General features: G+C 40.9%; 1 protein-coding gene across 4 annotated transcripts in view; it reads left to right on the top strand.

The window, feature by feature from the left end:
* myripb (myosin VIIA and Rab interacting protein b) overlaps window positions 1-27,431 on the top strand; it is a 107,995-nt gene that overhangs the window by 30,841 nt on the left and 49,723 nt on the right. For all 4 annotated transcript variants that reach the window (XM_069151591.1, XM_069151593.1, XM_069151592.1 and 1 more), the window contains exon 3: window positions 19,769-19,990. In XM_069151591.1, coding sequence (XP_069007692.1) covers window positions 19,769-19,990 — 222 coding nt within the window. The remainder of the gene's footprint in view (window positions 1-19,768; window positions 19,991-27,431) is intronic.

Genomic DNA, 27,431 nt, shown 5'->3' with positions numbered 1-27,431 from the left:
TTGTCAGTCATCTCCTGTTGCCATAACGACTGTCTCACCTTCTAATGAGATTGGTTTCGTTTTCATTTGTCAGGAGATTTAGGATTAAGTTTCATCAGTATGGCTGACACGTATGAGTGCATCGCCACCGCGACATGATGAACTGCTGTGCCAGTCCAAATGAACACTTGCTGTTCTGCGTCACATACACCACATTTGTAACTGTGATTATTTCAAAGAATGGACATATTATCCTCCAGTTTTAGGATATGGAATTGCATATGTCCTAGAAATTGCTCGTTGTAACTGAATCTTTTTTCGTCTCGACAGGCAGAAATTGTACCCAATATGTTCATACCCAGCAAGGTATCATTACGCATCAGCTAAGCCTGTCTTAATATCGGGATTAATGTCTAGATAAGGATTTGTTCAGTATTAAGCCGCAGTGCCTGGATGCTCATCTCTACATGTCATCCCTACTGTGTGTGCACATGTCCGCTGATACACAAACAGATCTACACAGATGTGCAGTTTTAGCTCATGATAAAGGCCGCGTGATGGAGCAGGAAGTATGCTGTATGTGTAAAATTATTTCATCACGTGAACATTTCTTCCTGTTTGGAGATACATTTTGAATAAAAAAAAAAACTAAAACGCTGCACAAAGTCAAGTGTGTGCGTGTCTGACTGGTAGCAATCAGCACGAGTCCAGCTATGACTCATCCATGTGCGGTGTACACTGAATGCACACACACACACCAACACACAAATGATAATCTGTTTTCTTCACTGCTCTGTGGAAATCCCTGTTAGTTTGCTTCAATCCTCTGTTCCTCCCCCTCTTTCCTTTCTCTATTGTTCACTCTCTCCCCTCCCTCGTCTATCCGTCTACTTTCACTCTCACCTCGACCTGCTGTCTTTCACCGCCTCTCGTAGATTGTCCCCTGTCTGTCAGGGAGTCTGTGGCTCGAGGCAACAATGTTGTCCTCCCGTCACCTGTCATCACACTGATACTTCAGGGACACAAGAGACCTCATTCCACAGTAAATCTTCAGACCAATGCAACAGAGTGAGTGATGGGAGATGACATGTCGCAAGGATTTGTCTGAAATATATTAATTTACCTTTTTGCTTGAAATGAGAAATAGACTAACACCACAGCTTATTTAAGTATAAAGCCATAACTTTGGCTCTGGGAGCAGCACAAAACAGCTCTCTCTAAAGTATAAGAAAAACTAATGAACACATTCAAAGTTAGTTTTACTTTGGACAAAGCCAGCATATCTGCTTCTTGTTGCTTCTAGTCTTTATCCTAAACTGATCACTCTTGGCTCTAGATTTATACTTAATGGTCATGAGAGCGGAATGAATTTAATGTAACTCAAGAAAGCTAATTGGCTAGTTATATTTCCCAAAATGCCAATGTTTTTTTTAAATCATGTATAGCAAACCTCCTTTTGTTTTGTTGGGGTGAATCTGGATGGATAAAAAGCTTACCACAGTAGATGTTTGAGAAAGTGGGCATTTTTTGTTGTTGTAATTTTGGTAAACTGGCCATTTAAATAGCCCAGAAGGCAAAGTGTTTCAGTGATGAAGTTGTTTACCTGCTGACTAACTGCCACGCAGGCGAGTGAGCCACACAGTGTGAACAACGCTAATACTGCAGCCCCTCCAGCTTTGTTCCACTCATGCTCAGTGGGTACTCGACCACAGTCATTGAGATTGGTACGTGCATCGCTATGATTCGTTGTTTGCTCGCTTTCTGTCCCACGTTCAAACAGATGAGGATTTGTGCATGATTTGTCTTAACCCTGTAAAGCTCTGCGCCTCAGTTAGTCTGAACTTAAAAAAAAACAAACTCTGCTGTTCCTTTACTTAAAATCACAAATTTTACATTAGGGGTGGGGAAGACAAAAAGCATTACAAAAGGCATGTGTGGTGTCAGATTGTGAGATGGAGTTTCACGAGTTGGCAGCGCTTTATTTTGCTATGGTAAACTAATTGCCTCCTGATGTAACTTTATTTTTGTCTTATAAGCTTACAGACACAAGAGTGGTATCAATCTCTTCATCTAACTCGTGGCAAGAAGCAAATAATTATATTTCCCAAAATGCCGATTTATTCGTTAAACCATGAGTTGTTGGATGAAACGGAGGATATAAAAAGTGATACGATGCAGGAAAGAAAACTCATTGATTTTCCTTGCTCAGTTGTTTTCTACATTGTAATTGGCTGATAAGAGCGTGAATTATCTGTAGTCATGCTTCAAGAGATACGTCCATTTTTAAGGCCATTTCTGGTGAGATAAATCAGAGTTTGATCTATACACAGCATCTGAATCCATTTTGAACTTTCCCTTGGCTACGGCCCATAATTCTCTTGGTCTGTGTCGACACCAGCCAGGTTAATCCTCATTAACATGGACAAGACACTCGAGGGAACAATTTGTCATGTGTGGTGCGTGTGGCAGAACCACACTCCTACACACACTTTCAATCTACTGTAGTGTCTTGTGGTTTTTAATGAAGATTTATTTATTAGGAACATTCAGGCACAGGTCAGATCCTCTGAAGTCGACCTCGAGAGAGAAAGCAGCAGGTCTAGATTTAATATTTGACTGTCTCATGGAAAAGAAGACTAGTCGATGCAAGTAAAATCAGGGTAGCAGGGTACATGTTGTCTTGTTTTTTTTAATTATAATGAACAGTTTTTAAATGGACAATGAACGCTGATTAAACTTAACTATTTCAAAAATTGCTATTAATGTTAGCTGTGCACTCTTTCTTGCTATAATGGGTGCAAGAAACCAGAAAGACAGAAAGTGCCAGAACTTTCTGTAAATATGAGACTGTCCTCTTTCTTTGGAGGAATAATTAAGCTGCATCATACAAAAGTTTTTTAATGAAGTTACAGTTTTTAAGGACATTACTAAATGCAGCTAGAGAATAAATAAGCCTCGTGTTTCTTTACAATGCAGTGTTGTCTTCTGTAGCTTTTATCCTGAGGCCGGGTTTTAATAAATGGAAAAAAGACTCTGTTGCCACTTCGGAAGGTCATCTTCAGACAGAACCGAATTATTCGGGTCTTGAATCAATACACACTGTTTGATGTTGACAACAGCTTTTTGTGTGTGTGCGATTTGTTTTTTCTCGCATTGCTGTTGTTGCCTAACATTTTGCTTTGCTACGTTATTGTGTAGATTCTCAATTTTAGATTTATTTCTTCTCTCATCATTTTCTTAAAAGCGGCACTCGGTAACGTTGACCATGTCGGGGCAGAATGATTCAAAAACGGTTCTGATTTTCACTAGCGGATCATCGCGTCTGACAGCAAATAATTGTCAGACTTTTGGTAGAAACATCACAGCATAAGATTTCATTGTGTGTTTCTGACCACGTTATGATTGTTCATTTACTCCTGATTGTTCCGTCTCCCTCTGAGAATAATACCCAGGTCTTTTGCTCACCAGATGCTTCATTTGCTTTATTAACATTGGGCAGGTAACTCTACACCTGGCTTGTCTGAGATTTTTTTTTTACCGGAAATCATTACTAGTCTACTAAAACAGCTGTTCAAAGATTTATGTTTTTGGTGGAAATTAATTGACTTTGGGCTGAGAGCCATAGACAGGCCGAGGAAGGCGAAAAAGTATTAATGGTTTCAGTCTTTTCATGGGATTTGTTTACAAAAAGAGAAATATGCAAATACGAGCAGCCTCCTCTTTCATTATCTGGTTCAGCACTGGGACCAACTCAGTCAAAATGGAAAGTGGCTAATGTCACCTACAATATAATTTGTTGCTTTTTGGTGTCCTTTTTGCCCTTCATAAACTTGCCACTTTTTCTTAGCAGTGAATTATAGAGGAATTTAGAGAAGCTGTTTGTGTTACAGTTTGTAATCAGTCGGGGATATTTTGCCCTTTTTGGAGGCAGCCCCCTTCCTTGGCAGTGGAAGACAGCTGACGGGAATCAGATGGGGAGATAAATGGCTGCCATCAAGGCTGTCTGTTCAGTTGAGAGTTGGGGTTGTGAAGGTTGACACTCGCTCATGGTGAAGTAAACACACAGCGTGCCCTTGCATGCAGACTGCCTGCCAAGTCTCTGATCTGCCAATGTTGGATCTCAACTGAGTGTTCAAGAGATGTGCCATATCAGTGTGAATGGAGTGTGAGTGTGCATGAGAGAGAAAAATTACATCGTAATGATTCTTGGAAGAGGTGAAGTGTGTTGTTGTGGTGCAGCAGAGAATATTACTCCTGGTTAATGTTGTAACTGTCACAATATCCTCAATATGTTGCTTTAAATGGTCAAAAATATAATAAAACCTCGTGATATCAGACAGAGTAATGACGTCCTACCGCCCCATTCACTAGGAAATATTACCTCATAAAGACTGTGGCTGGCTCTTAGCTTACAATGTAATCATAAAGCATTACACACACTATAGTACTACTTTCCAGCCCATTCTCATTCCCTCGGCATCAAATACTGCCATTTTGCCAAAGCCATTGGCGTCACAGATCTGCACAAGGTGCCCTTTGGCGTCGGCACCATGACCCCATGAGTTGAAGAAGGAGGTAATGTGACTGAGTACAAGGAGTGATAAAATCCCTGCAGGGGAAATGTCAAGGGTGGTTAGATGGATCAAACACAGGAACGTTCGCCCAGGAGACCGGTGTTCAGGTCTGTGAGAAGGCATTTCTTTTTAGTAACGTAAGTTAGTAAACTTACGCAGTGCATTTGTCTTGCATAGTGAAGGATAACTAACGTACATACGTAACCATGATGTTTTTTTCCAAACTCTAACCACGTGGTTTTGGTGCCTGAACCTATGCAAAGTATCTGATTTGAGTCCGGGAGGCTATAGAATGTTTTTTTCCGCCAACCCTAACCACGTGGGTTTCCACGTGGTTTTGTTTGACACATGACACTGATACGCGTTCCTCTAGTGGACTGGTGTGTGCATGACACCTTTTGGCGTGATACAGGGTTGCTCCGAGACACCAGCGGACTGTGACAAAACAGCAGTATTACTGATTGTAATAGTGTGTGTATGTCGGGGAGGGTGTTTGTGGTCTTTTCACCTTGGGTATTACAATGGTGCTACAAGCATCACATATTTCTAACCTGCTAATCCACCATCCTACAAAGCACACACACCCTCACACAAGGGCACCTGCTTGTGTAGAAGGAGCTGTCTTTCTGCTCCTTAATAAGCTACAGTGTGACCTCTGTGTCGGAGTCAGGTTACCAATGAAGGGGAACGTATGGAGGGTCAGAGCCATGTCACTGGGGTTTGTTACTTCATTAAAATGAGTTATTGAAGACATGACTGGCCAGGCACATCCCAGCACCAGGAGTTCAGGCAAGTCCAAGACCAAACATGTGAACAAATGCTCACAGCGCTCCCATTGTGACATGCATTGTCAATCGCAGAGGATGAATGAGTATGTGTAAAATAATAAGTGAACAAGAAAAAACCTGACAATCACCCTTCTGCTAATCACATGTCATTTTTGTTTTGATACCAGTATTAAAAATGAAAACTGATTAAATTAAAATATCTAAAACTACACTATAATCTGACAGGCGTTTATGCTTTTATACAATGAGACATGGCTTTCTGACTGCTTTGACCATCCTGTAATGGATGAGCCCATTTTTTTGCCTGAAGCTTGTATCATTGTGATTCAATGCGGCCTCTGGCTGGAGTTTGTGTCCAAACTGCGTCCATGCTCGGATGCAAGAATGCATGTGTCTCTGTCCGAGCATGTTAATGTTGTTTTTGCTGCAGGCATATCTGATGTTGCTGCTGCAGTCTTTAGTGAGTTAAATGCAGCAGTCGCTGGAGCAAAACACAATCAAGTCTCCTTTCATGTAGGAGTAATCTCCCAGGTAGTTCCGGTCGTTTAACCTCTGCCTCAGCTACACCTGTCCAGCTGTGATACCCCCCCCCCCCCCCAACCCACTGACTTTTTCTTCCTCTCCCTTTTTTTTCTTACTCAACTGCTACAAGAAACCCATGGTGACCAAAGCAAGGACACAGAGAATTTACTCTCTGAAGCTCTTGACACCCGTCTTCTCTCTCTCTAAATCCCAGGAGCCTGACTTATGCGATTGTTTTCTTCAGACTGTTTTGCGTGCACATCAGCATATGTTTTTGTTTGTTTGAACATGAGGGCCTCCGTGTACATTTTTGTGTAAGATTACACATTGGTGTCTGACAGCACACTTCCATCGAGTAAGAAAAAAAAAAAAAAAAAACTTTTATCGGCGATATTGCCTCAGGAAATAATAACCACTGTGGAAATGAATGTGTGGCTTGAAAGGAGCAAACCACAGTGTGGCCTGAGCTCCCTGTGATGTAAGCTGTCCTGATATCATAAATACGATATGTGTGTGTGTGTGTGTGTGTGTGTGTGTGTGTGTGTGTGTGTGTGTGTGTGTGTGTGTGTGTGTGTGTGTGTGCGTGCGTGCGTGCGTGCGTGTGTGTGTGTGTGTGTTGAGACTGAGGTAATTGTATTCATGGGTGGCTCTTTTGGGTTATCCAAGGACACTTCAAAACATTAAAGGTTTAACTGCAGCTCACTGCTTACTGACAAGGTTAAAGCTGTTTCAGTAGAATCCAAACAATAATGAGAAAATGCAGTTGTTTGAATGAAACCTTAAGTGATGTTTGCACACAAGTTTAGATGATAAAACTCTGTGCTTATTATCTGATTAGTTGTATTCTGATTTAAATTCAATCTACCGATCAACAAAAACCTTTACATCTTGTGTATGCAGGTTGTGTTCTTGATGTGGGTTTGACTTAATCACTGAAACAAATCTAGTCACTGGTTTGTTTTATTTTTTCCTAAAGCAATAGAAAAAGTCAATTAAGACTTTTCCAAACTGTGTTTTGCTTCCCTGCCTGTCCCAGGTGTGAAAGGCCTGCAGCAGGTTGCATATTGCCTGACATGCTCCGTGAGGGAGAGCATCAGTGTCTTTCTCCTGCTGACTCTATTGATTTGCCATACACACTGTATTATCATAAATCCAATATACATGCCAGTCTGCTGTGGGAAGTGCATTAGGCTTGTTGGTTTGTCATCAGCACTGATCTGTTAGCAAACAGGGCTGCATAGGCGATCAGTCATCAGCATTTTGGTTTGTTCCTTTTTTGCATTTTGTTTGTTTCTTCTTTGTTTCTCTCTTAAAACCTTCTGATCTATCACTGCATTTTTTTTTTCTATTGTGTCTTCTTCATAAATCACCTAAATTGTGAGCATATCATTGCTGGATTTTCTGTACAGTTGAGCCACTCATGCAAAATGCCCTTGATGAAATGTGCTGCCTCCCTGCACTTTGTCAAATCCAAAGTGCTGTGCAGTTACAAATGCGCTCCTTTCTCTGGCTGCAATCAATAGTTTGTCTTCTGTATTCAATACCGTATTCTACCTCGTCTTTCCCCAAATTACCTCTGACAAAAGCTGCTCTCGCTGGGCCTGAAAATGAACCACGGCGGTAGGTGACACACAGCCATCAGTCACACTGCAGATGTGTGTGTCTGATTTGGTGTCTGTGCTCTGTATCTGTGTATGTGGAGTCAACATGAGTCTTGCTGCTGTTGCCACAGAGCTGAGGCCATGTGTTACAGATTGATTTTGTGTGTGTGTGTGTGTGTGTGTGCGTGTGTGTGTGTGTGTGTGTGTGTGTGTGTGTGTGTGTGTGTGTGTGTGTGTGTGTGTGTGTGTGTGTAAGGGAATGAGAGAGTGTGTGGGCGCATCAGTATGGGTGCGTGGTGTCAAATCTGTCATGGATCCACATCGGCTTTGTCTCATCAACATACACACTTGCTTTTTGTCTCTAAAATGACAGCAGGTCCCTGCAATGTGACTGTGAAGGGACTTTCTGTATGTCCCCACAACATGAGTAATACAAGAGCACACACACAGACATGGGCTGTTAGGTACAGCAGGCGGGCTGTGGCTGCCAGTCAGCCTCCTCAGAATTGAAGAGGGATCGTGGGTCCTGGTCGGTGGGGGAGTCCCGGGCCCCCATTATGTCAGAGCCCCACCCAATCCCCAATTGGCTGTAATTGAACTAGCATCTCCCAAAAATAACTCCTTCCTCTTGTGTGCTTGGTTCAGCCCTAATTATTCCTCTATGTCTGTCTTTTTCCTTGTTCATTCCTATTTATTTTCCCTGCATGCAGTTCTCCTCTCATCATGGGGGAATTCAGTGAACGATGCTCTTCTGTAGCCCTGCGTCTTTGTTGCCACAGAAATAGCCACTCGTTCCCTGGCGGCTATCCCAGGCCTCCTCTTAATATACAGCAGCACATTCTCTCACTCCCGGCATCCGTGGACCACAAGTAAAACGCAACTAGGCAGAGAACGGTGTAATCTGACTGCAGCTAAAATTATCACCTAATTGTTAGATAAAGGATCACAAGCTGCTGATTGAGATATTCAGAGGATTTTAAAAGACACATTGTTAAATTGCTTGTCTGTAAATCAAAAAAATTGAAACTGTTATGTAAATTCTCTTTGCAGATGCCATGTTTTCAGTTTTAAAACAAAATTGTGAAAAATGGTACGTTTGTACAAGAACGTATCTGCAGCACTTTTGGCTGCCTAACAACAGATTGGCTCTCCCATTCACTGCGAACAGTTCATTCCCCCTGATTAAGGCAGTGATGTTGGATATTTGCTGCCATCCTTCCTCCCTTTTTTTTTTCCTCACTTGGCATCTCACTGTGTGGCTGACACTTGAGCTCCGTTCTTGGCATATAAGGTTTGATTTTTCTGCATGAATAGCTATTATTCAGCACAGAAAGTAACAATCTGTGCCTCTTACTGTGGCTTGGAAGGGCCACTGCTGCTTATCTGAGATACAGGTGGAGAAACGGGACGCAGGGATAAAAGGAAGGAGATGTGGCCTGATGGGGCTTCTGTTGGAGTTTGATGAAGCGACTGCCAGGATTAAAGGAGATAAGAGTGTTGGAGGGATGAAAAAGTGAAATCCTCATTTGATTAAATTGATAAGAAAAACTGCAAACTGGATTCAAACTTTGCAAAATAGCCTTCCCCCTCACTGCCTTTTTTTTTTTTTTTTTTTTAACAGTTTGTCATTGTGTTTTTTTGTCTGACTTCTTTTTAAGCCTTCAATCCTAAATATGCAATTAAACCTTTTGAAATATGGTTAAAGTGTCCAGTGTTGCAATTTAATTTTGCCCATCTTCTCTAAATTTGCACTGAAAATGTCAAATAGGTATGGCTTTCTTTCAATTTATTCTGTCAATAATGAGTAATTGAAGTGTCAAAACAATAGCACCAGAAGGCAAAACTGAATTCCCTTCCTCCCAAATTATCTCTGCACCTTGCTGAGTTTGCGGTACTGTAGAAGTAGGAGAAAATAATGCGTGCTCTCTCGCTCTTTATCTCTCTCATTTTCTCCTTTGCCATGTGGGCAAACCAGTCTGATTGGAAACGTTATCAGCAGCGCACACATTTGACTTGGATTGTTTCCCAAAGTGAGGGCTCATTACCGGCCTGTTGGATAATCGTCGCCAGCCAAAGTTGGTTCAGAGAGAAGTCTCTCCGTAGCCCAGAGGATTCATTGTAGCTGTGGGTTCACAGGGAGGGGAGGAAATAAGGGAAAAGGAGGGATAAAGCAACTGAAGACTGCTGATGTATGGAACTTAGTGGGAGGTAAGCCATAACTGGGGGTGTGTGAGGCACTTGCAGAACACATCATCACACGTCTACCGCTCTGCATACTGTAGTTTATAGTTCACCACGGCAGACAAAAAAAAAATCCCTCTGGGATTTTAAACCTAAAATGTGACAAATTAAATGATTGATGATGCTGTCAAAGATTCAAATGCACCATAATGTTCTCGGGCAGAAAAAAATAACAACATTAAGACAGAATTGTAGATGACATTAGAAATCAGAAAAGGGCAATGAAAACGAAGGAAGGAATTGACAGGAAAGAGTTAATAGTGAGCAAGACATTATCTTAAAGCACTGGTGGCTTCATAATCTGCCTGGAATCAGTGTGGAATTGATTTTTCTTCTGCCTATATCCTTTGATAATTGCTGTAAAGCTGTGGGTAAACTCAACATTGAAAATGCATTTGTCCATGTCAATATTTATCACTCTCAGTACATGCATATGCTTTAATAACGACATCACTCGTATGTATGCAGTAGCTGTAAGCCAAAAGTGAGTGTGGGTGCCAACTTTTAAAAATGTAAATCAGATTATACTAATGCAGGTAATTATAGCTGTAAGCTCTGTGGAAATCTCTGCAGATCAAATGCATCACTTGTGTGAAAGGATTGTCTGCAGACTTTGTCAGACAGGTTAATTAGTTTAATACAGTATTGCAGTTACAGTATAACATGTAAATTAGGTGAACTGAATTGATTAGCACATTGAACCATCCCACGAACACCGGGTACTTTTATGCAGCCTTGTTTTGTTCCTTGGTCTTTCTCCATGTTCCTCCTATAAACAGATCATACGTCAGTGTCCCAATAGGGACAGACCCATCAGTCACGGAATAGTATGTCCCCATCTGTCTTTTATATGGACGCGTGTGTGTGTTACATCCATTTATGCTTACATACCTTCATATGTGTCTTTTCTCTCATTGTGTTTACTAACATGCCTCTTAGCTCAGCGGGCTGGAAAGCCTGCAGGGCTAAAGCGATGTATGTGAAGAAATATAGTAGGTCTTTATGTGCGCTTGGAGATGCTTTAAAAATAAGTGACAACTAACCAAGAGTTGCAATAAAGGGGAGGTGGGGGTGGTGGGGTCTTCTGTAGGAGGAACTCGTACCGAGGTGTTCCTCTTATGGCACAGTGCTCTTATACACATTCAGTAGAAGTCTGTCCATGGAGCGAAGTCTATACGCGGATCACATCCTTCAGTTGTCTTGTCTGTATGCACGCAAAGTTGTCTGAAATCCAAACACACAGAGCAGAAAGCAGGGAATATATTGAATATAATCATGTCACACATAGACACATACAGTAGTATCTGTATTCAGAGTAGGCTGTCACACTCCAGGAGAGAGCTGTTTCTGCTCTGACATTTAGAGTTATGGAATTCTTGGATTTTTACTCCTGCTGTAACAGTATGTAAGATTGTAGTGTGTGTGTGTGTGTGTGTGTGTGTATCCTAGTTCATTTCAAGCAAGGCAGAAAGAGAGAGTTTGGGAGAGCAACACCAGCCGCAGCATCACATCATCCCTGCTGTGGTCTCCTTGAGCTTCTCGCACACTATTTGCAGCGGTGGTCTAAAAGAGAGAGAGAGAGAAAATAAATATTGTGCATTAAAAGCCTCCAGTGTGCCTCTTATTCAACACACTGAAGATGAGAGAGAGGGAGACGTGACAGAACAGAGAGAGGAGACAACAAGTCTGTGGCTCCTCTTTATTCATGCAGCAGATGAATAAACCACACCAAGGCCACCGCAGAAAAATGAACATGATTATTAATGCATGCTATTTAAATTAGCCACATTTCTCTGTAAAATACAAAGAAGATTGAGCTATTTTTTTTTTAAAAGTGTCTGTCCTAGTGTCTGTTTCAAGACCAGAAAGTAGAAAGTGGTGACAGCCACTTTTTAGTCATTCAAGCAGAATGGCTCTAAAGAGAGCAGCATGGGTCTGACGGTCCACCACTTTGTCTCAGACTGAAATATCTCTCTAATTACTGCATGGACTACTTTTAAACTTTGAATAGATTTTCATCATCCTACAAAATGAATCCTATTGGTTTTGGTTATCCCTTGAGTTTTCCTATAGGGTCATCATGAGGTTTACTGTTGTGGTTTTAAAAACTACCATAGGAGAAATATTTTAACCGTTGTCTATGATCTGCAGGCCACATACCACTGATATATATATTGGCCTTCACATGCACGTGCTAATATAACCATTACGTCATGCTGTAAGTATGAGAAATATTTGTAGCCATTAATTGTCAAAATATTCGTTGTATTTCCAGTGATCTTGCTGCCTGCCTTCTTGCTGTGACATTGAATAGTCCTCAACGACTGAATGGATTGGAATGAGTTTTGTTACACACATGTCCATCTCTAGATAAATTCTAATACTCCAAGTACCAGCAGAAAAAACAAGTTCATCACATGGAAATTGTTGGTAGTTAAACATTCCACCGTCTCTGAAACAGACCCCTCAGTTTGATATTTTAATGTGTATCCTTGCACATGAGAGAGATCTGCCATCTGCCCGCAAGCTGAATGATTTCATCTCAGCTTACCAGCTTCTTCACACCTGTGCCTCAGTCAGAAGCTTGCCAACAACCTAATAGCTGAACGTCACGAACCCTCTACCTTGAAATTTATGACCCATGTGCCAGTCTGCCACTGCATTGCAGTGGAGAATGAGAGTTGAGATTGTCTATGGTGGTTTTCTTTGCTCTCACCCGGAGCTGTCATTGAAGTTGGATGATCTGTGTAACTCAGCTTCACCCTGTTAGGATCCAAATGCAAATTTTGCGATTCGATTGAGCCAAAATTTGCTCTGATCTCAATGCTTTTTTCAGCCTGGAGCAGATAAGAGTTCTACCAGCTCTAATGCACACTGGGTGTACAAGATGGAAATGCATATGTGCACACGTAACCCACACTTGCAGGCACATACACACCAGCAGAGTGTGTTAATATGTCTCTTGGGGCTGAATATCAGCAGAAAAGGACCCCTACACACATGAGCTAAGTACACACACGCACAGTCAGTCATGCTTCCACCAGTTCAGAGGACATTACATACAGTAGATCTACATCCATTTCCCAGAGACTTACACTCTACCATACCTCAACTACTACTCGACTAAACTCAACCTTACTTAAACTAAACCTGACACTTACCTTAAACAGTCCTCACCCAAAAATGCAATCATTTATATTATGTAAAACTTGCTTTTTGACCCCAAAAGTAAACAGATTGATGTCCCCACAACATAAGTAATGAAAATATATACACACATGCTGTGGGAGAGAAAGAGAAAGAGAGAATAGAAAAACAGGGAAAGCAACATGTTCACCCTTGAAACAGCCCACTTTCAATTAAAAGCATCTTAAGCACTCAGAAAGCCTGCGATCAATTACGTAGTGCATTTAGCTACTGTACACTTGGAAATGCACAGATCAATAAATACACACACATGAACACACAAACACTCAATAGGCACACGCAAACACACTCCTATCAGTCAGGTGTGTGCTCACATCCCTGTGCACTGGTGTTCTGGTGAACAGTGGACGTTGGGTTTGTGGGTTTCTGCTATTGCAGGCAGATCAAAGCGCTGATCAAAGACTCTACGGTGTACTGTATGCTTATTTTCTTAACGATCCCGTCCTCAGCAATTCTAACACTGGGTTACCAATACTACAATATGCCTTCCACACTCCCCATACAATATGCTACCCCCGTTTTTCTCCTTCTACATTATAGTGTATAGCTCGACATTCAGGAGGAAATCATTCAATCTATGGCAAAACAACATTCTCAGCATGACAGCCTGGGTGTTGTACAGTACATCATTCATTTATGTACTGTTATGTGCTCCTGTTGTGGAGCTGCATATCCCGACCGTGCTAAAACAAAATCTATGTGTAGTGTAAATTAACAACACCCTGCACGGTGTTTAAACAGGATTCGATTTATGCCTTTTCAGATTTTAATAGTTCCTCACTATTTGCTCAAAAATGACTTCCTATTCCTTCTGCATGAACATGGACCACACTGCTCTCAGAGGTTACTCAGGATAAACTAGATGTATGCAGTAACCTGCATTTAGGAAAGAAGACATAGGGAAGACTGGATATAAATATGCTAATTTAATATTTTAATGTTATGATGATTATTCTAAAGCAAATTTTTCACTCATTTCTTATAAATTTAGCTAACTGCATCAACATAGTGATACAATGGTGACTGATTTCTGCTGTTACAATGTTGTGGCCTTGTAAAGGGAATATTTTCATGCCTTCACTTTCTCATTGATAGTGTCAGTGCTTTAGAAAGGGACATCTTTTGTATTTTGCATTAAAATACTCACTGGCATGCTTAATTCTTCATATTGGTGTTTTGGCAATTGTTTTTAAAATTAAATTATAGTGATGTATCTCGGTAAGTACTTGAGGTAATTACTGAGGTGGACCTGTTTGAGTGAAATGGCGCAACAGTTTTTGGAAGGTTTATTTGGTTGTTCAGTATATGGTTTGTGAGGACTGACCGCTAAAGCCAACCGAGAAGTCTGCCAGGCCGATATACTGTATTAGCTTATCACAGATATGTTGCCGTTCATGTAAATGTTGCCTGCTAATTACTTTCAGTACAGAAATGCCAAACTAAGTTTGTGGTCATCTAGAAACACCAACTGACAAGTCAGTTTGTTTACAGTAAAATGTCTCGTTCAGGATAAATCTTGGAAACAATTCTTCATTAATGAAAATACAGTAAAATATTCTAAGTTGCCATATTAAGAGTATTCTTTATGTTTTGTTTAAATTTAAAAAATATATTGGCACATACTGTTTATGGTTATTGGAGTTATTTTGAGTCGCTCTCATATCTACATCCTACTCAAATCAGCCTTTACAATCTAATTATACCAAATACCTTCCAAAATGATGGCATTTCCATTAGCTGAACTGTTTGTTCAGCTAATGGAATTTTTCCATTGCTTTATGTATAATGAAACTACACACTCATACATTAAAGAAGTAAGTACAAAACTACAACATTAACTGGTTACTCTAAACACATGAATGATAATAATTACATATTCTAAATACAGCAGTGTCTACTTCAGATCAAAGCTGATTCATCACTATTACTTTCAATTGTGTGCTTGGTCATCAGTGAATCAGTTTTGAGGGCTATAACTCTCAAACACTGCACTGAACTAGTGAACAGCTGCTGAGAGGGCGATACGTCATTTAGAAAAACTGCATTTGTTTTTGTTTTCTAGTCTGGCTGCAAAATGCCATTAAGTAGATTACAAATCTGCCCATAACATAATTCAACTTCACCCGGAAACTTAAGCCTGGACGGCCTGTTTGTCAGCTGTGAGACAGAGAAATGGACAGTGAGGCGAGGGAGAAATGAGGGGAAAACAACTACTTTAATAGATCGCTAGCAGACACGAGGAGAGCGAGTGAAAAGGAGAAGCAGGGCAGACTTGATGGAAAATGAGAGGGAGATGAAAAGGAACCGAGTTAATAGATCTCCAGCACAAACAATATTGGCCGGCAGTGACAGGTTGTCAGAAATACACTGCGTATCATTAAATCCACACATCATCACGCTGTTCTGATATTCAATTATAAACTCAATCAGTATTCAGCGTGTGCTGTGTTCCACTCTTAAACCCACGGCACCATCAACATGTACACTGCAGGGGATTTATTTGCATAATCAATAGTTTTTCATTCAAGAGTTTGGTATCTTTAAACTTTCAGCACCCGCTGAACTTTGCGGTTCCTAATTTGTCAAGAGCTACTGCAGTTAATAACGTTGACATTAAGAAAAGCTTGAGTAGTTGATTATATTATTCTTGTTTTAAATGCCAGGAGAAAATTAAAGGTTTATGTGTCATACAATTTTAGCTTGTAACTTACTGAACGTGCTCATTAAAGTCTGGTAGATTTAAGTCCACCAGACTTTAATGAAACGGATAGGTGACTATAGACAGGACTAAAATAACATCTGGTCAGTTTTAGCTCGTGAAACATTTAACGACAGCTGATGCAATTTTTTTGATTAATCCATTAGTCGATCAACAGATTGAATCTGCAATTATTTTTGATATTCAGTTATTTTTCAAGAAAACTTGCCAATCATTACTAGGTTACAGCTCCTATGGTATAAGTGAGTTACTGTTTTTCTGTGCTTTTATAATTTTGAGTTGAGGGGTTGTTGGTCAGATATTTAATTCCGATTAAGTTTTAACTATTTTCATTCATTTTATTGACAGAAACAATGAATTAACATGAATTAATCCAGATAATAATTTGCAGAGTAAATAATGGTTAGTTGCAGCTCTAAGGTTGAACATCATCACACTATCATTGCAGTGCATGCTCTGAACAGGCTTTATTTAAATGAGAGACCAGCCTTGTTGAATAAATAAAAATGTGTGGTTTTGCCTTGACTTAAACATAAAAAATTCAACTTCATTATTAAATGATGCATGGATCACTTCATAAGCAAGGTGCTCACAGCCAACACTGGACTCAGCAGAGGTGTATCTATCATTATATAAATGACCGAGTGTCTGCCGCTCTCCTTTGTCAAAGTGAACACAGTATCGGGAGTAATAACCCTCACCTGAACATAAAACTAGCACATATACAAATACTGTATATGTACTAAAGTAGATTACAATAGTATATAAAAAAATAATAATAATGTCATTGCTTTGCATTAGTACTTCCATCTGTCAGAATCTTGTATACTTACACATTATCACCCAACAATGTATCACACAGATAATCATTTGTGTACAAAAGTTTAAGGCACTCAAAGTTAAGGATGATTTAAAAAAAATAATGCCATAAATCAGTTTTGTGTGTCAGTTAACATCATACAAAGCGCAGTAAATACAACAAAAACTAAATCAAAACATTTGTTGTGACCACACTTTGCCTTTAAAACAGCGCCATTCTCCTGGGTACATATGTGTGCAGTTATTTAAGGTGTTTCATTTGTAGCTTGTCCAAAGCTAATTGGAGAAGTTGCCACAGTTCTCCTGTGATCTGTGTCAATGTCATCTGCCGCATCATGTAATCCCAGACCGACTCATGATGTTGAGGTTGGGGCTCTGTGGGGTCCAGACCATCTGTTGTGGGACTACTTGTTCTTCTCATCACTGGACATGGCTCTTTATGGCTCTGGTCGTTTGAGGTCACACGGTGCATGGTTGACTTTGACACAATCCAATGCTTTCATTATGAAAATGTGTGATGAATAAGAATCTAAACATATAATGTCTTTAAAACGTTTGCACGGTACTTTATGTTAAGATCTACTCTTTAACAATATCAAACAATAGCAGGCCTTTTAATACCTCTTCCTCAAGCTTTTGATCCTATCTCACTGTCTTCATCATCAGTTTAGACGTTCTCTTTATTTTACATATATCTTGACCATGTTGGTCAAAAAGCTTTAAGTTTTAAGTCAAATCTTGACCAACAGCAGTTGAGAAAGCAAATTTACTGCAAGCTCCATGTTGTAGCTTAGCGTAGCTCTAAGCAGGCATTTTGCACTCTTAATTAAAGATACTTCTGTAAGTATTTCCAGCACATTAAACATTGTATTATCAGTTTATATGTTAAGTAGAACATTGTGTTAATCACAATATAACTAGTGTTATATTTTTATTGGAGCTAATTGTGCTTTTCTGGCACCTAAAGGACCCACATTAATCTGCAGTCATTGCTCTGCATTGAGCACAGGGTTTCATGTCTCTTTAACGAAGGTATGAGTTAATGCAAAGGGAGGGACGAACACCCCTTGTCTTTGGATAAATCTGTACATTTGCTCGTTCATTTAATTAAATGGTCCGAGCTAGCCGACATCTACAGTAACTGGGCTGTTCATTAAACCCAAATCACAGACACAGAAAGGTAAAATGGATCCTGATCCTAATCAGAACAGAAGGAAATGATTTCCAGGCAACTGCTTCTTCGAGGTATTGACCCATAAATGTACAGTATGCTGCATTTATTTGGCTTGCTTTGTTTTGGTTTATTTTTGGTCTTTTGTGTACAAGATGCTGCAGCTCAGACCAGAAGAGTCCATTTTAATTATCGAGCAGGAATATTTCTTTAAAATGTTTTGATTTGACTGGCGCCTCCATCTCCCAGCAGCTGTGACCTTGAATATGACTGCAGACTATGAAACCTCTTTTGATCATCTCGGTATATACAGCAGGTGTGTTTATGTCAGTATCTATCTGCCACTGCCCTTCAACTCCCACACTCACTCCCTGCCCATTCTCACACAACACTGTATATGAAACGGTTTGTTCATCTTGTTAATATGCTGCATCTAATGATGCATATGAAAAGCAATCAGTGAGGCAGTAGAGGATCTGCTTGAGGAGCAGCGTTAATAACTTAGGGAAGCAGGAGATTGCAATGCCCCCACTGGCTCAACACACACGCATACACGTACATGTACATATATAACACACAGGAAATGCACAATATGCTGCATTCAGCACACTGTGTCGCTATACACTTAATTTTCCATGTCTGACATGGTGGGTTAGTTGAGATTGGGAATGCCAACACAAATATTTTATAAAGGATAGGTTGCCTGTGTTTTACATCTGCATCCAGTGTGTTGCATTCATCGCTCTGTTCAGACACATTTGGGGTGGCTTGGTATCAAGAATATTTTTTATGTTTTGTGTTTTGCATTTGTTTGAGCTCTATTCGACACGTATCTGTAGGATCAGTGAGAGCCCAGCAGGCTGTGACCTGCCTGTGTGGTGTATAGAGGAGCAGCTTAAATAATTTGCTCGCTGCCCACTCGAACTGAACTCACTTTCACACCTGGCTAGCAGCAAGATCTTGATCTCTGCATCGCTGTCTCCGTTCACGCCTAAATGACATCTGATGGCTGATAGTGTAAACAGAGATGGATAAATGTGTTACTTAAGCGCCCCCCTTCGCTTTGCATTATTCTAAATATAATTGACACGAATGCAGTAGGCACTGATGATGATTGGTTTATGATATAAATGAAAAATATTACATAATTTATCGTAGCCTCTGCCCATGGTGCATTGCCCAGTCAGCACAAATCCTACAGTGGAAAAACCCATGTGCATAATTTATGTGAACAGTTGAGGCTTCGGATAGCAAAGCTGCTTTGCTGGTTAAAACACTGAAAAACAGCCTATGTTATCCCATCTCTCTCTTCCCTTTGATCAGACTGTGAATATCAAAACCATACTTCTAAAGTGCATTATAATAAACAGGTGCATTTATGTGAAAATTATGCACACTTAGACAGCTGCTGGAATTCCAGTGTGAGCTTTGGCTTTTGGTTTGGTTTTTAAATGAGCTTTGGTAAAATTTCGTTAGTCTAATTAATAGTTCAGAAGTCAATTCTCTGAGGTGTTGAGATTAGTGAGACTGTACTCCTTCATTTTATGTAGTTTTAAGTAGTAAGTGTTTGGGCTAGTGTCCAAACAGCTCTCCAGTATGACTGTGGAGGCTGGTTATTAATGATTTTTTTTTTTTTTCTGTGGCTGATTTCTGTGTATTGACCTTAAACTTTAAGTATTATGCCAATTTGTTGTTATTATTCTTAACCACATAATATGGTAATTAACAAAGTCCCAAGGCTGCTTCATTGTACATTATAAATGCGCATGGCGTGATCTCCTCAGCTGTCTTTTGACTGATGTGGGCAAACAAGGCATGACAGGTCCTCCCAAATTGAAATGTCAGCCATCACGTTAATTCCACAGAATCAGTGTTAGACAGATAGAGGGTGGGAGGTGGGGGGGTGAAAATGTTTTTACCAAACCCATGACCCCTTCTGCCCTCCCCATGGTTTGTTTTAATATCCCGTTCCCCCTTTAATTTTTTATTTGCCACAGCTTCTTCAATTATTCTGCTTCACCTCCTCAGCCGTTTTCCTGTTCTACCTCTCAACCAGACGCTCACCATCCTCTCACTCCCCCTCCCCCGTCCTCTCTCTCTCTCCCCCTCTCTCCCTCTCTCTCTCTCTCTCTCTCTCTCGGTTTCAGCGAGATGAAGCAGGAGCTGGCGGAGGAAGGCAGCAGATGCTCCATCCTCTCCAAGCAGCACCGCTTCAACGAGCACTGCTGCATCCGCTGCTGCGCGCCCTTCACGTTCTTGCTCAACCCCAAGCGCCAGTGCCTGGACTGCCAGTACAACATCTGCAAGACCTGCTGCACCTACGCCAAGAGGGACAAAGCCTGGCTCTGCTCGGCATGCCAGAAGGGCAGGTTAGTGTTTTCACACACAGACACATTCACAATACTCAGCCACGGCAGAGACGGGAGATTAGAGAGGAATGAATGAAGACATGACATGTGAGGGGAGCTGTGAAATGGTTGATTGAAGGACACTAAAGTGAGGGGGAAATTAAATGGGCGTTTATTGGATAAAAAAAAAAGGAGATTGAGAGAGGAAGAGGGCTGAGGGAACATTATCATTGAGGGAGACAGATGTGAAGGGAAAAGTGAATGAATGAGAGGGAAAGGCGGACTTTCATGGAGTCAGCGCTGCAAGGATGGGTGTTGTGTCTTTTTAGGATTTTGTTTTACGACTGTTCCATACTTGACTATATTCATTAATAACTGAAAATAAAACTGTTTTCATACATTTTTTACATTGCCAATGTAGCAAAGGTGAAAGACGATACGGGGCTGTTAAGGGAATGGTAATAAAAAGGGGAGGAGAGCAAAGAGTATTGAGGCAAATGTGTAAAATGGGGGAGACAGAGTGTATACTGCTGGGAAAAGATATTGACACAGCAAGGCAGGGAATATAGATACTAATGTGGCATGTGTCAGATTATTTTCTTCCAAGTTTTCTCATTTTGACATCATTTTTTTGAATGTCATGGATTTCTCTTTCTTTCGCTGCTTTATTTCCCCATGCCTGAAATTTACAAACTCAAAGTCATGGTTTCAAAGAAAAGGATGCACATTTAGCATTTGCAGAGCGAACAATCAAAGGAGCACGAGAGGCAGGGGAATGCGCTTTAGATGGTTGTATTTGCTAATGAGCTCAGTCTACATGTGTCTGCTCAGACAATTTATGCATGCCTGTCTGTCCAAAGCCTTGGGAGTTGTTCTAGTGCCCTGACTCACCATCGGATGCATATTAAACTCTGTATGTCTGGGCAGGTAAGGTGGGGTGTTGCTAGTACTATACGCAGGAGAGTGCGAGTCAGTTTGTTGTGGAGTCATGCCAAAATCAATCTGGATCTTGAAATATCAGATATGTGAATATGCATGATGTGATTACATACTTGAATGTGGAAGAGAAGAGCTGCATGTGGCATTGCCTTTCAGACTGTCATGTTTTTTGGTCTTCCTGAGCTTCCTCTGTTTGATTTCTTCCCTAAACAACGATTTTCCATAATGAAACAGTTATAATTTTGCGCTTTCGTTGTCATTCAGAATAAAATATTACAATATTGCAGTGAAATTACAAATATGTGTGTTAGTGGTGCATTTAAGCTTTACTGACTGTGTGTTAGTCTAATTGGAGGTGGGCAGGATTACAGAGCATGACAAAGCTGTCCAAAAATGTGTTGCCTCTCCACTTGGCCCTATTTCTTCGTCTCAGTCCCCCAGCTCCGTCTAGTTCTGTCTTTTATTGATTTTGCTGCATGGTGTATCGAGTTAGACCTGCTGCCCTCAGTCCTGGTGTATGAGACGGGAGGGAGGAGTGGAAGCAGGAGTGGAAGCAAGAGAGGCAGCGAAGACGAGGAGGAGGAGGAGGAGGAGGAGGAGGAGGAGGAGGAGGGAAAGGGACGATGACAGTCAAAAGAGGTGGTGAGGTTTGCATCTCTGCCCTCGCGCTCTCCTCCTTCCGTCCGTCTTTCTCTGTTTGTGTGTCTCTGCCGGGGGTTCAGTAATGTTCTCATTAGAGGTTTAGACTGAGTCACAGATGGGCCTGATGTCACAACATTGCCGACTACCAGCTACATATGAATACAGCACTTTTCATTAGCGCATTAAACAGGCTTAAATCTGGTTTTAGCATGAATTACTCTCTCTGGGTGGAGTCGTGTCATTTAGAACAGTGATTTACAGCTTGCACAAGTGTTGGGCTTCAGGCGAGAGGAGCCCAAAACATTATTTTGGAAATGGCTATGAGTTTCTACTGGAGTGGATGATTGCAAAGAAAAGGCATTGATTTGATGCTAAATAGACTGTAGCAGTGTTGACGGATGCAGAGTCGTTATGCAGCAAGCACGACACTAATAAAGTAATTTTTCCCTTTTCTTGCATGTCATTTACAGTAATTTTATGACTGAAAAAAATATAAAATAGAATCAGTCAAAGTCAAGTCAAAAATCAAAAGTCGAAAAACATTTAACCATCTTATCAGGATCCGTTCATCCTGCTTTGGTTTTTGGCTCTTTTTGAACCGTTTCTGAGGGATCTGCTGAATCTAAATGTAAAAAAAAACAATTCGCAAAGAAGGCAAACTGACTGCCAAATGATCTCACTCACTTGCACCGGCTGTCCATCAGCATTCACAGTAGCGTGGCCACGCTGCTTGCAAGTGTGATCCATCTAGGGAAAGCAGATTTGTAATCATCGCACACATGGACACACTCAGAGGCTGAAGTCACCCACACACACACACACACACACACACACACACACACACACACACTCACACATAAGAATGTGTGCATATATATCCCAGCAGACACATGGCTGCTCGCAAGCAGACATGTGAGCACATGCATCGACTATGTGTGTTTGATTATATTTAAGAGCAGCTGTAGTTGAGATGGATAGAGTCATTGACTGAATGTTTCACTTATAATGGGGGCAACCACAGACGTGTTGATGGCAGATGGTATCTGAGGAGAAAAGACTCTGTGATTACGCAGCCACGACATCTTCTAGCCTTGTAACACACACATACACATACACACATGCACTAAACACAGCTTTGCCTCCTGAGCGAGTGGGACAAGCATGCCCATTTGCAGTCTGGTTGAATTACACAGCATCGACACACAAACACACTCATACAATCATGCGTGCCACACAGCAATGGTTTTATCAGAGATGTCAAAACATTTTTAGTGGAAACTTGTTTTGTTTTCTCACCCAAAGCAGTGGGGAGAATGTTAAAGGGGAAGTGAGGGAGATGAAAAGAGATAAGAAAGGAAGGTCAAGAGAGAAAGAAAGATGGAGAGGGCAGGAGGATGAAACAGACATGACAGAGGAGGAAATGACGCGTCCTGATTATTCAAGAGTTTAAATGCCATTAAAAATGCCTTTTGTTTTGCATTGTTCGTCTTTCTTTTTGATTCTGCATTTGCATAGTACATCTCTGCTTCACTTAGACTTTTCCTCGTCTTGTTTTTTTTTATTTTTTTATTCTTTCACAATCTAAGTCTTCCTTTCTTTGTCACATCCTCCCTCTCTCTACCTGATACTTTCTTCATTTTCCACATTAAAATTTGAGCTACCGCACTTTTCTCTGCTTGATCTGCAGAAATGGACTGCTGTTTGTATCTCTAAATATATTTTTCAGGCCTTAGAATTATGTAGCTATATATACAGTGTGTGTGTGTGTGTGTGTGTGTGTGTGTGTGTGTGTGTGTGTGTGTGTGCGTGTGCGTGTGTGTGTGTGTGTGTGTGTGTTTGTGTGCAGAGAAATAGTAATAAACTAAAGTGACTAACTGCTCTTTCCACTTTCATAATCTCATCCCAGAGCATGGCTGTGAGGAGATTATGGCATCTGCCGCAGCCCTATACTTTACTCTGCATATACACAAAAGGCTTATACACTGAATTCACCCACAAGAACAAAACCTTAATGTGAATTCAATGTCATTGCATATTTTGCCACTACATTTCTTTCCAAAAATATTTTAATCAGGTCTTAATACTCCATGCATGGAAGTACATTGTTTTACTATGGATCGGTGTGTGTGCACTGCAGGAAAAACTGCAAGCATCCTGTGAATACACATGCAAACACAGACCCGCACACATGCCACTCAATTCACTCCAACACACACATTTACACGCTCACTGCTGCAGTTATAGTGCCACATTAACAGCCTGTCGTATTTCAAATGTGAGCCTAAGTGAACTCTGGCGCTGTCACAGTGGTGTAACCGCGTAGCTGACAGACACACACACACACGCACACACACACACGCGCACGCGCACACGCACACACGCACACGCACACAGAGTCCACATTTAATTTGATTCTTTACGACTGGCCTGCCAACTTCTAAAGGCCACGTAGCTGAATGGCTCAGGGATCTTAAAAAATAAGCTAACGACCACGTACACTAAAATGTGGCTCGTAGCATTTAAGTGGTGGTTTGCTAAACATGCTACCTCTCAAATACACACAACCACTTTTGCTTATATGCATGTCACATCTATATGGTGTGACAGGCAGCACATCCTGTCCAATTTCATCAACTATACGTGAACACCGGAGGTCTTGCTGTTTGTTTTCATTTCTAAGGAGAAGCATACAGATAGTTTATATTGATGAGTCAGATAGTAGCTATGTTGGGATTAACAAAAGTTGTCAGTCACAGCAGTTTGTCCAGTAAGAGATAATGCACTTACTGATCAGACCATCACCCCACACAGAGATGTGCAGATCTGCTCTAATCATGTAAATGCTCCTTTTCTCATGGTATGGAAATCAATTTAAGTAGATTCAACATCCATTTATTATTGTGGATCATTTATTGCTTGGTTAAGTCTCCTTGTGTCTAATGCTGCTATTTTGTCCAAAAGGTTTAATATTGAAACCATCTTATTGAAGGTAAATTGATCCTATAACTTTGATTTTCTCTGGCTTTTCTGCCATACTAAAACAGGTTGATCTGCACAACTGTAATATTTGCTTGTTCATGCACAATTTTGAGAGGCAGGAAATGAAAAAAATGTATTTTTCCTTGGATCTTTCCTCTGTATAAACACAAATCGGTATAATAATGCAGAATCTTTACAAAATAGGACAAGAGTTTGGCACGGGAAGTTTTCTGGTTTCCGTTTGTAGTCCAAGTAGTATTGATTAATCCGATTTGACCTGGGCTCTGGTTGAATGCAGGTAAATATTCTGTGTGGAAATCCAAAGAGGCAGAAAGCATTTGTTGTAATGTCATCTTGGAACCCATCGGCTATCGTCTGGCAACAATTAAACTTATTAATTTTTATTTTATTCTTAAATGTAAGTGCATTCATATGCAGATATCTGCTTATAGATATTAGTTGCGTCTCAACTCGACTCCATTGTTGTGTTTCAAGTTGTTAATTGGACTGTAAACAACAACCAGCAACTGAAAGAGGAAGTCTTGGCCAGAATATCTGCTGGGTCCTCTGGAAACCCCGAAATATTGTCCATTGTCCCCAGAGGTTAAATCAGACCTTATGTGTTTATCTACCTCCATCCATTAATATCGCTCCATATTAAGGCTTCTGTACAAACTGTAAATTTAGGCATGAGATTTTCCTTTTATTTCATGCACATGAATAGTAATTTGAATATCTCAAAATGATCCCAAAACAATAGTAGTGTGTTAATAAATACACCAGTGCTAAAAATTCAGTGAACTCTCTTGCTGCTGCCAGACAAGCATCTGCGGCTACCAGAGGAAGCAAGTCACAGTGTGATCTTTTTCTGTCCTCCTTGCAGGGGTATTTTTATCAGTGTGGGTGAGCAAGACTAGTCTTAGACAGGGAGGGTGTGCCCTCCAGCAGCAGGCTGCAGATGAAATGTGTGTACACTGTCTCGATTTTAATAAGACATTTACATGTCTGTGTCGCTTTGTGTCCTGCAGCTTGTTTGCTCAGTGTTTTCGTCAGGTTCTTAGCAGCTGCGGTAACAATGGATTGCTGGACTTTTTTGTCTAATAAAGAGCCAAAACAGCAAGCTGCAAGCGTCAGTAGGTGAAGAATGGAGGTCTCCCCTCTCATTCATCACAGCGTTGCGCTATCAATTTGTCGCCTGGAACTTTCTAAATCACACAAGACAGTAATAGTGCTAAAGAAAATGAATATTTTGTGCTGCAGGGACAGCTACTTACATGTTAACTTACTTAGGTTTTTATAAAGAATCATTTTATTCAAATCAGCACCCAAAATTGACTAAAATGAGTGTCTGAACATTTCCATACTTGCAGGAAGCTTTTCATCAAAACGAAGAGTGCAGCTGAACCAACTTGCAAATCCCTCTTTTCTACAGTATGAGCTGCAGGCAGAGGAAGGAGAGCCACTAATCACCCTCTCTCCTTCCATCTCTTCCTCTTCTCTTCCTCCTCTGCGGCCTTGTCGCGTGTCCAACCCTGCTGACACAGGAGCCACCAACAGATCATAACTCTTGTTGGTGATTTGCATTTGATGCACAGTCAGCCACGACAGCAGGCTTTCACAATAAAAAAATCTCACAAGATGCACACAAATACACGCACACAAAAAGCACATTGGTGATTTGGGCTCCTGGTGGTCCTGAGTTAGGTTTCACTAAGCTCTTTTTAAGTATATTGCTCTCAGTAATTGAAATGTAGCCTAAATCAGAAGCTGTGCTTGAAGTTTACTAATGCAATTTGTGCAAGAGTTTCTTTAAAAACTAATTACTGCTGAGTTTTTTCAGCCTTGAAGCAATCTCACTCCGTGTGTATGTGTGTGCCCAGTACTTTGAGTGTGTGTGTACTGTGTTTGTGTGTGACTGTGTGGATGCCTGCATTGTAAGCGCTCTCCATTGTGTGACCCCTTGTGTTCCATGAAAGTATTTTTCTCCGTAGGGAAAGAGGTCTCATAGCATGTGATAAATCACTGCTATCGAGGTAAACATGTGAGTACACAAAAAGAAAACGTCCCCTCTTGTGGGTGTGCTAATTCCTGCCAGTCGTGTGAATACCGCTGTGTGTTATTTTGCTGATATTGCTGTGAGTCATTAATGCCTCTCTGATTTCACTGGTCAGGTTCCAGATCCCAGGCCTCCTCCATGTGCGTAAATGTGTGTGTGTGTGTGTGTGTGTGTGTGTAGGTGGGTGAGACTGAATCAGTTACACCTCTGATCTGAGCACCAGCACCAGGTACAGTTGTGAAAACAGCCACACAGCAGCAGCACAATCTGTAGTTCCTGTCATGTGTACCTGCAGGTAATCCCCGTCATTTCTTGATCCAGGAGACCGACTGCCATGCCAGAGCGGTGCACGTGTATGGGGTCATTTGTGGCTCACAGGGCTCACGCAGCAAGCCTGCATCACGGAGATGATTGGAAATCTCATGATTCCTAAATCGGTTTATGCAGTAAGTTGACTATGGATCAGAACAGAAGTTAAAGCTCTTGTTGTTTTTATTGTGGGTTAGTGAGATCGGAGACAGAAACTGTTGCTACAGAGTTGAGCAAGACACAGATAACACTCAAAGCCACTTCCACTCAGCAGCTTGTGACACCAACTAATACTGCTTTATAGTTGTCTGTTTCATTCAATTCAGTGATTTGCTTTGAGTCTAAATCTTAGATGGAGGAAACAGTGCCAGAAGGTTAAAAAAGTTACAGGAACATATGTGGTGCAGTTTGTACCTGATAACTCATCTTAGATTGTCGAATTGTAGTTATTCACATGAAAGGTAATTAGTGAGTTGTATATGTTTGGTATTTATTTTGACTTGGGTATTTATTGCTCAAAGTGTCAAAAGCACAAAA

Source organism: Embiotoca jacksoni, unplaced genomic scaffold, assembly GCF_022577435.1.
Source record: "Embiotoca jacksoni isolate LCO1_2020_lvr unplaced genomic scaffold, fEmbJac1.0.p SCAF_17, whole genome shotgun sequence".
Taxonomy (NCBI): domain Eukaryota; kingdom Metazoa; phylum Chordata; class Actinopteri; family Embiotocidae; genus Embiotoca; species Embiotoca jacksoni.
This window is presented reverse-complemented; position numbering and strand designations above follow the sequence as displayed.